At 33.1% G+C, this 11,094-nt stretch overlaps 1 protein-coding gene across 1 annotated transcript; it reads right to left on the bottom strand.

Annotated features, from left to right (window-relative positions):
- Window positions 1-8,577: 8,577 nt before the first annotated feature.
- On the bottom strand, window positions 8,578-10,493 carry LOC107791479 (putative sugar phosphate/phosphate translocator At1g12500). Its single transcript, XM_016613563.2, has one exon. The coding sequence runs from the start codon at window positions 10,117-10,119 to the stop codon at window positions 9,049-9,051; it is 1,071 nt and encodes a 356-aa protein (XP_016469049.1). The 5' UTR covers window positions 10,120-10,493; the 3' UTR covers window positions 8,578-9,048.
- Between the last annotated feature and the right edge of the window lie 601 nt (window positions 10,494-11,094).

Here is an 11,094-nt window from a genome sequence, read left to right as displayed (position 1 = left end):
TATGATAGCATGAGTTTTTGCCCCTATGTGATGATATTAAAATGACGATTCCAACAAGATCATATTAAGACAATACATCTCTATCAAGAATGATGATTTCAAGGTGAAACAAATTCATTCAAGTTAATATGGTTGATTTGTTTATCAAATCTCTACCAACGATATTTTGAAGATGGGCACAAGATTGGAATGCGAAGGCTTAAAGATGTGAATTGATGCTCTTATCAGGGGGAGTTAATACGCGTTGTACTTTTTTTTTCTTACAAGGTTTTGTCCCATTGGGTTTACCTTGCAAGATTTTTAACAAGACAACCAAAAGGCGTATTGTTAGATATGTGTACTATTTTTCCTTTACTAAAATTTTTTTCCCACTAGATTTTATTTTAGTTAAGGTTTTAACGAGGCACATTATCTGTTGAATAGACATTCAAGGAGGGTTGTTATAAATAGAATTATATTTAAGGTGAATGTCTATATTTAGAGAGATTTTAAGATTTGTTACTTGGTGGCTAAGTCATTTTCCCCCTATAAATATAGGGGTTCTATTCCAGTGTAATTTATCCCAAATCAATAAGAATTCTCTCTCCCTATTCTTTTTTGCAATATTGTTCTTTTTCTTTTATTGTTTCATAACAGCAACACTATTTACACAAAATTCTTATTATTAAATATTTTTTTAGATGAAAATGGTTAAGTTGTGAAAATGCCAAAAAAGAAAGAAGAAAAAAAATCGAATGACCTGCCTTCTTTATGTAAATTTTATTGTTGTGATTCTCTCTCAATTTATGATAACACGTGATTCAAGAGGACCTCCAAGTGGATGAAGCTCGCCATAAATATGATGTCTGAAATGGGATCTTTTCTACAATTGCACCATCTACTCCAAGTGGCCCTGTTTCACTATCTTTGACATTTATCGCTCTTTTCAAGTTTCAAATGGTGGTGATTGGGGGTGAGACTTATATTGATGGTTATGCGATAAAGGCCGAAGGTAGAGATGGTTAGTGGTGGTAGTTGATAGTCGAGGTAGTATAACTGTGCGATGTACGCTGGTGATTAGGAGCAGGGGTATCCATGGATATTTAAAAACCGATTAAACCGATCGAATCGTACCGTACCGAATCGATTTTTAGGTTTGTTTTAATAAAATCGTAGGTTTTTATATAAATCTATAACTGTACCGATAATTAGGGTAGATTTTTTATTTTATGAAAATAAACCGAAAAAATACTGAACCGTACCGAATAAATTTATACGTGAAAAATATATTTATTATTAAGTTTAAAAATAATAAAATATTAAATTTTCCTTGGATTTTGAAATTATGAAAACAATTACAAGTCAACAAATAATAAACGTAAAATTATAATTCTCAAACCTATTATGCTACAACAACAACAACAACAACAACAACAACGACCCAGTATAATCCCACAAGTGGGGTCTGGGGAGGGTAATATGTACGCAGACCTTACCCCTACCCCGAAGGGTAGAGAGGCTGTTTCCAGGAGACCCTCGGCTCAAAAAGCAATAGGAGATGATATATTAGTACCATAAAAATGCGTATTAAAAATAACAACAATATATAAGAGATATGAAATATGAAATACAGAATACGAAATACGAAATACGAAATAGATGGCTGGTATAATACAACTAGAAGGTAAAGCCCAATGTATTGATTATATTTCATTTTGTATGATTTAAGTTTATCTATTTGAATATTTAATCTTCTATAGACTTTGTTCTTCAGTCCTAGTTCCAGTTTGATTAATATCTTTCCACTCGTGTGATTTATATTTTTTTATATTAATTTGTTTAGTTTCTTTTACGCTATTGTAGAGTAGTTGATGGATCTATACTCTAGCCATCTTTCATATTTTCTTAATTTATCACCCTTTAAAATGTAAAAATGTCTAGAGAGTTTTGCTAAGTCCTATAAAGGTATGTATGTTAGTGCATTCTACTTCTACTAGTAACTTTTACATGACATTTTAAAAAAATACCGAAAATTAACCGAACCATACCGATATCGAAGAGAAACCGATATAATTGGGACAGTTTCGAAAAGTCTAATTTTGGTTATATATAATGAATAACCAAAAATTGATATGGTACAAAATTTAAAAATAACCGGCCGAACTGAACCGAATCGAACCATTGACACCCCTAATTAGGAGTGACAAACGGGCGGGTCAGGTCGGATATGGTTCGGGTTGAAAACGGGTAATGAAAAAATGGATCAATTATCCGACCCGACCCATATTTAATACGGATAAAACGGGTTAACAGGCGAATAATATGGGTTACCCATATTATCCATGACTTCTTGTATATGATCATTTTTGGGAGAATTCTTAGTATCCCTAACTTGAGGAACTCCCAATTTGAGGCTTTACAACTGTAATAGTTAGACCCATTGGTTATCTATTTTCTAAATGGATAATATGGTTCTTATCCATATTTGACCCGTTTTTCAAAAGTTCATTATCCAACCCTTTTTTAGTGGATAATATGAGTGGTTAACTGTTTTCTTTTAGGGAAATTACCAGCTATGCTCATTTATAAGTAGCTCAATACAAAAATTGACCAATTGATAAAATATTACTAATATTAGCCAAATTAGCCAATTAGCTATTTGTAGCAAAAAAATATCAAATTTTTGCTTTGTTTTGAGTGAGTGTTATTAGAATAGATTGGGCACAGCTTAAGGAGCTTGAATCTCAGTTTTGGGATAATTTGGTGAAGTTTTGAGGTGGTTTGAATTGAAAATTCGAAGTAAAAGCTGAACATGAAAAAATAATAATATGTTTATCACACTGTGTATCATTTGTGCATCACATATGTATCATATTTGTATCAATTGTGTATCACATGTATATCCATGTATACCTGTGTGTGAGATACATGCGTGATACATGTTTGATATGTGTCACAGAAGACTTTTTTGAACTCGATTTGATACAAAACCAGTCCAAATCACCTCCAATCTTCCTCAAATTTTGTATATTGACTTATCTATGTATTTTCAATGAATTTCAACTATAAACATTGAAAAAGTTCTTTTTTTTTGTTTAGATTTTTGGAATATTATATAGATTTTTGTATTTCATCACCTTATTTGCTACCCCGTCCATGAAATTTCCTTTTCGTCTTGTATCTAATGTTGCTAATCACGCTTAAATATGGAAGATGATTTTTTGCATGTGATTCTTTGATAGAAAGAACCCTATTATTTGGTTTTTCAATTTTGTTGGCTAGTTTTGGTAAGTCTATGACTAATGACTAGAGGTTGATAAGTTGAGATTTATTTGGGATATTTGTATAAGTTTCCCTTTCTTTTAACCATTTTCCACCCCTACTGGTGATAGAGGTGACTGGTGGTGAAGCTGGTTGATAGTTATGTTGTGGGGATTGACTATGTTGGTGTTAGCGGTTGTAATTAGGGGTGTATATGGACTAGGTTGGTTAGATTTTTATTAATCGGTTTGGTTTGGTTCGGTTTTGTTAGTTTTTTCGGGTTTTCGGTTTTTTTGGTTACATGAATATTATTTCAATCTTACTTTGTTAATTTTTTTCTAAGTAAGTATATATTTTTTAAAAATTAAATAAATTGACAAACATATGATCTATTAAAATAGTTTTATGGGAGAATTTTTTTAATAACACATGATAGTTACTTTTTTAGTCATCTTACAATAATTTTTCGTTGATGTATACTTCAAGGTTAAACGAATTTACTAATTAAACATAAAAATCAATATGATACCTAATTAATGATATGTTCTATTTAATTTTAGATTGTCGAAATACCACTTCAAATTCGAAAAAGATATAAGAATTTAATAAATATTGACATATGAATATAGAAGAACAAAAAGATTGACACATTTCGGTAATACTTGATAAGAAAGTGATCATACGACTCATTACTTAAGGTTAATAAAAATGGAGTACTTCGTATTCTATTAAATATTACATACCATAAGAGAATCTCAAATATTTCTAGAATTTTTGTAAAGAAAATTCTATATAAAGTCTTAAAAGTATATATAAAAATTATATATGTATATGTCGGTTTGGTTCGGATTTTTTTACTCAATACCAAACCTAGTTGGGTTTTTTAATCGGTTTGGTTTGACTTTTCGGCTTGGTGCAGTTTTCTGGTTCGGTTTGTACACCCTTAGTTGTAATAAACAGTGAATCGGTAAAATGTTGCATTGATTATTATCCTCAGGTGAACATCTTAATGATATTAAAGTTATGCATAAAATTTAAATAATTTAGACTAGTAAGTGATTGAGTAATAAATAAACAAATATACTTAATAGGTTGAGAACGAGATAAGTCAAATTGAGACCTCCATGAAATACAGAAAAAGAAAAAAGGAAAATATAGGCTTAAATGGATCAAAAATGTTTGGAGCCCAAGAGAGTATAATTTCTTGCACTCTATGTCCTCGTAATCAATTATATTTTTCTTTTGTGCAGGGGCTCCTTGACTTAAAATTTAGACAATTTATCAAAGGAAATTCATCAACTTAGTCTACTAACTGACATCAAATAGTCAATAAATATATATATCTGAATAATAACGTGTATAGCAAAATATTTAACATTGTGAAAACCCAATGTGCATAAAGAATATATGGCAATCGGAAAAAATATAATTTGCATCAAACCACAAGCTGGTAGCGAATACCCAAAAGCTTGATCAAGTCATTGTAATGTTTCTATAGTTCCATTTGTTATTATGTTTAGACGGTATTAATTAGGCAAAATGAGATTAGGCAAAGTGAGATTAATTGACAAGACTACAAAGCTTGGGCTTCCACCGAAGAGTTCCACGTGGGAGATACGCTCAGTAAGTTCCGCAAGATTACAACTTATAACAGTTCGTAATATGATCCATTAATTGTAGAGTTTAAGTTCCGCAATGTATTTATAATTTTTACATCATCAGGTTAAGTTGACAAACAACAATAGGAGACTTGGATTTCAAATTTGATATCGTAACTTGAAAAATAGAGTAATAACATTATATAATATGTTAAATTGAACTGATTGTATAAAAATTCTTTATGCATTCAATGTATTTAACTCAAATCCGTATTAATGGGTAAGAAAGCAGTTCAAGTTTAGGATGTTGATTGAACCAAATTTTTTGTGTTTAGGTCTTCAAATACAAGCAAGTATAGAGCAGATCAGGGCTGCCTTCAAAAGCTGCACACCAAGTAATGATATTACACCCTTAACTTCTGGAAATGATGTGATTCCCCTCACAACAACAGGCAAAAAATGGTACATTTGTGGAGTTGGCAAACATTGTGAAAAGGGAATGAAAGTTGCTATCAATGTTTTGCCTGAATTGGGATCTCCTGCTACTGCACCTCCTCCTAGTGGCCTTGCTTCATGAACTAAGGATTAGTTCGTGTTTTGGGTCGAGGGGACGGGTGATTTGAACCCTTACTTTTTCTCTCTAGTTTGTGCGATCTTGATTCGAGGGCGTATTTGTCTAAGTTTATGAAAGTTTCGAGTAGTGTGGGATATAAAGCAACAATTGATTGTTTCTTCTTTTTTTGTGTGTGTGTTTGTTCCTTGGATAATATTTATGCTGGTATTTTTTCTTTCTTTTACATAACCCCCCCCCCCCATAATTAGTTTCATCCATCACCATTCATACTCACATATCATAATACTATGATCATATGGCCCCTACCTGTAGCTCCAAGTTGATGAAGTTTGCCATAAATGTGCTGCTGATTTTAGAGATCCTGCAAATTGCACAACCTAGTCCATGTGGCCCTGCTTCAACTACCTTTGGCATTCATTGCTTTTTCCAAATTGGTTGAATCAATGGTTACTGTACTATTGGCCATGTTCTCGACAATCTTCGCTTAATTTAAGTGTGGCCGGGCCTTTTTAATTAAACTTCTTAGAGAATATTTGAGTGATATATTCAAAAATAGTCACATTTACAACTGGTCGTTCAAAAAATAGCTCATTTTCAAAAGTAATCGAAATTTAACCATTTTTTATGTAAAGATAAATTTGAGCTAAAACACTGTTCAAAACCCGGAAAATACGTCAGTATATTATGCTGGAGTTCCAGCATAAGTATACTTGAACTCCAGCATATTATACTGGAGTTCCAGAATAAGTATGATGGAACTCCAGCATAATATGATGGAGTTCCAGCATAAGTACACTAGAACTCCAGTATAATATACTGGAGTTCCAACAAGTATATCAGTCCAGCATAATATACTGGAGTTTGGAGCACCGGTGCTCCAGTCTCCAGTATATTATACTGGAGTTTGGAGCACCAGTGCTCCAGTCTCCAGTATAATATACTGGAGCCCGCAAGGTATACCGGTCCAGTATAATATGCTGGAGTTCATACACAGATGCACCGAACTCCAGTATATTATATTGGACCGGTCTCTGTTGCAACAAAATAATGGCTATTTTTCATTGACTTGATAAACACTGGCTATTTTTGAATAACCAATCCGAAAACTGGTTATACCGTGCTATTTTTACAATATTTGATGATGGTGGTTTTTGAGCGAGTTTGAGCACACCTTAATTAATTCACTGGGTACTTATTATTTTCTATCAAAATAAGTATCGGGTAACTCTACCACCAAAACTTATGCAAAGATATCACACAGTGGTTTTGCTTTCAGCAAGGAGAATTCAATATCAACGGAAGATTAAGGTACGATATAAAGTCTAACGCTTATTTTTTTTTTCATCACAACTTTATAAAAAGAAAAAAAAATCATATGTTTTTTCTTAGGTTCTAATATTTTTCAATTTTGTTGAAGAAGCTTATCATACGCAAAAGAAAAAGAAAAAGAAAAAGATAGAAAGAAAGAATATTAGAGAAAATTGAACCTTACACCTTTAATATTTTAAGATAAAATTACAATCATTATAAAATCAAAAATATTAAATATAATACTACTAGTGGGAGGGAAATAATTATTTTTATTCTTGAATTTATTTGGGTGAGAGACAGCTGCTTTAAGTCGTAATGAAAGTAACATGCTGAGTACGCTGATAAAGAAACAAGTGGAGTACCAAATTTAAAGCATTTTCATTTATATCGTCCAACACAACATCCTCCTACCATTTTGCTTTTTGTAGCTAACTATATGTTCCTACAAAGAGTAAAACAAAAGCAAAAATAACACATCTGATCTACTTTTGTATAATTAAACTACTACTCTGCCATTCTAATTAGTTAACAGCTCCCTTCAAGCAATACTCTGCCACTGGAGATATTCCGAAAAGACTTTTATGTTAGGTACAAAATGTTTACATTACCAGGTTAAGTTGACCTATAACAAGTAACTCTCTATATTAAATGTGATGTGGTAATCTAAGAAATAGAATAATAACTTGCTATAACTAGTTAAATTGTACCGTTCATGCAAAAATTTCTTTACAGTATAACTCACACTTTGAAGCTATTTTCCATGTTCAAATCCTGAAGTTTGATAATAAAACTTTGATCAATGGACAAAAAAAGGCATGTTTCTAGCTGAAATTATCAGAAATAACTGAACTCACACCAGAAATAGTAGCTTATCATGCTTGTCTACACAACCCTCATGGACAAAGATCTTTGCATTCTAAGTAGTTTTCCAATTAAGAACATTGAAAACTCATATGCAAACAGACAAACTCACTTAATAATATAAGTAGAGAAGCAACAAATATGGTGCAAATGGCTGAGGTCATTTTGCCAAGATGAAAAATCAGGGTGAGACAAAGAAAGAAACTTGGCAAATGAGATCTCAAGTTTCTCTTCCTTTCCCTATAGTGACAGTACCTTGTGAAGTAAGATCCAATCAAAAGACTTGCCAATAATACTACCAATCAATACAACTCATGACTATTTGCACCACAATTTTCCATATTGTCATTTTCCAATATAAATAGGGACCCCAAAAGATAAAACATATCAATCTATTCTTTTTTATAAGGAACATCTCAATCTATTCTTGGCAGGTAGATCTAACTAGTTTAAAAACAAATGACCTACTAGCATTTTGATAATTGAAATATCTGCTTTACAACCAGTTAATTACTCATGTCTTCAGGGAAGATTTGGTTATATAATCAAATACAAATGCTGTTTAGTTGTATGACCTTTTCTACAGGAGATCAACAAAAAATAGCACAGGAAATCTATAATTAAAATACAAGAGATTTTTGCAGGATCATTGCTTCTATTCAAGTTGTTAGTGGGGGGTAGGAGATCATTTCTTCAATGTTCAGAAAACCCCCACATGACCAATTTTTTTAAACAGAGCAGCCCGTGCACTAAGCCCTGCTATGCGCGGAGTCGAGAAGGGCCGGACCACAAGGGTCTATTGTATGCAGCCTTACCCTACATTTCTGCAGGTTATTTTTCATGACTCGAACCCGTGACATCTTGGTCACATGGCAACAACTTTACCAGTTACGCCAAGCTCCCCTTTCAATTTTTTTAACAGGATTAAAACAAAAATGCTAGCTAAGAAATCAGTTAAAGTTAAATGATACAGAGTAGGAAATAGACTCTGTGTTTGGCAAAATATATTGGGGGACAATTCTCCCACCAAAATATTACACATAGAGAACAATATCTAAAGAATCAGTCTTTCTTTGTTCTAGTAGCATCAAATGAGTATAAAAATTACAGAACGGGGAAAATTAAAAGAGACAACTTTATTCTCTTAAACCACCCCCTAATCATGAACAATTATATAGAGAAAAGAGAAAAATAAAAAGCAAGAGCACATGAACCTTTTTCCACCTTGCCCTCTCTTCTTTCCTATGCATTGCAATATAATCCAACCACTTAACCTTCAACACCCCCCCCCCCCCCCCCCCCCAAACACACACAACCACCCCACCTTGATCAATGAATTCTAATTAGACCAAATAATAAAAAAGGAAAAGAAGCATTGAGCAAAGTAAAAAAAGAGCCACACCCGTGGTAATACTGTAACTTTCTTTTACATCATCAAGACTGAATCTTTCACACAAATCATCATCAGTGTGCTATTACTTTAGACCTCTTCTTTGCCTCACTGTAAAGCACCACACCCATTACTGTCACAGCAAATCCTGTTATTCCCATAATGTTCACTGGATTTCTGAATATCAAAACTGACACAACTGCAGCCACAGCAGCTTTGGCATTCCCCAAAACTTGTAGTGTCAATGCACTTGTGTGTTTTGTAACCAAGAAATTAGTCAAGTTTACCAAATAAGCAACTGTAGCATTACCAATCAACAAGAAAACCATAAATCCATCTCCCTTAGCTTTCTCCAATGTAACTGCTGCTACATTTCCCTCTATGTATAGCGTAAAAGGAAGCAAAATCATTGCCGCCATTGGAGCCATGTATAATAACAGATTCATTGAGTGTAATTTCTCAGCTTCAGATGTTAAAAGCAACCCTTGAACCACAGATTTCAAAGCTCTCCCAGCAGTTGAACCAATACACATCAAGAACCCAAATAAATGAAACAATGGCTCACTATTACTAGCCAAAACAATACCAAGAACCACAGGAACAAGAGCCAAATAAACCTCAGCAGATTCTTTCTTACAAGTAATCACAAAAGCAAAAATAGCAGTAAAAAATGGAGTAGTAGCACCAATTGCTTGATTAAACGATACAGGAAGATACCTCAATGAAGTATTACCACAAACCACAGAGAAACAAAAGATAACACTCAAACCAAGAATCTTGAAAAACTGTTCCCTGCTATGTATTTGTTGAAATGGCACAATTTCCAGCCACTTAATTGCAACTAAACTATAAGTAGCACATGACAACATATGCAACATGGTCAAGAATATTGGGTAACGAAAGCCATAAAAACTCAGTAAATACTTGTTGAGCAACAAGACACCAATGTTGGAACAGTACCAAGAAGCAATAATAAGAGCAGTAAGTATATTTGGTGACACCAAAGAAGATATACCACCATTGGAATATTGCTGCTGTCTAATTTCAGCAGTTGGGGTTACTGGCATATCCAAGACTTGATCTTGGGGTGATTCCAATCTTGGATTGCTTCCCCTTCGGGTTGTCCATGACTGAGCTTCCACCATTACAATGGTCTAGTACTACTTTCCACACTATAAAGTTTCAATCTTTACTATAAAGATTCAATCTTTAACACTCAAGAATGTGATACTACTAATTTTTGTGTACTAAATACTCAATAACATTTCAAGAAAATATAAGGGGGTGGCTAGTTTTGGAGCATATTGGCCTAATGGGTTGAGATCTAAGGGAGTGAAGGAGGAGAGGAAGATAGGGTAGTGGTAAAGTCTAAAGGTTGGTGGGAAATTTTGGGGTTTGATCTAATCAAAGGGTCAAGATTTAGATTTGGAATGGAGGGAGGAATGTGGTTCGTTGGATGAGAATTGAATGAGTAGAATAATAAAATAAATAAATTATGATTATTATAGCTGTGAACAAAGTGTCGGTACTATATTGGGTGCTTTATGCTTTACGCACTGTGGCACGTGCTGTTTTAAGCGTGTGAGCTGTATGTGGACCAATAGGATTGTGTATCTACATTCCCCTATATTTCTTGCTATAGATTAGTGAGGGGTGAATTTATTTGGAGTTTTTGTTGAAATTTCATAAGATATGTGCTTAAATTAGTCAATTTTAGGTCAAGATTGTATTGACAAAGAAACTCTTTTTTTTTAGAGCCAAATGGAAGTAATACCTACAATAAGATAATGCCTACAAATATAAATCAAAGAAACAACCACGAGGTAAGTTTTCAATAAATGCACATAAAATGACCTCAAAGACATTTTTTATTCTTAGAGACCAATAATATACAAAGATACCTGATCATATTAAGTGAAATTTGACGTATTCTTCTTATACTTTTTATATATGTCCAATCAATGCTTCAATAACTATTTATTTCATTCAAGATAAATGACTTAGTCAAATTTTGTTTTTTCTTAAACTCTATAAAAGTCAAGATCGGTCATACAAAAGGAGTTGGAGAGAGTAATTGACAATCAAGATTGTCGCTTGACAGTGCAGAAGACACAATCAAG

Source organism: Nicotiana tabacum, chromosome 1 (assembly GCF_000715075.1).
Source record: "Nicotiana tabacum cultivar K326 chromosome 1, ASM71507v2, whole genome shotgun sequence".
In the NCBI taxonomy this organism is placed as follows: Eukaryota; Viridiplantae; Streptophyta; class Magnoliopsida; order Solanales; family Solanaceae; genus Nicotiana; species Nicotiana tabacum.
Note: the sequence above shows the minus strand (reverse complement) of the source record. Positions and strands in the feature narration are given on the sequence as shown.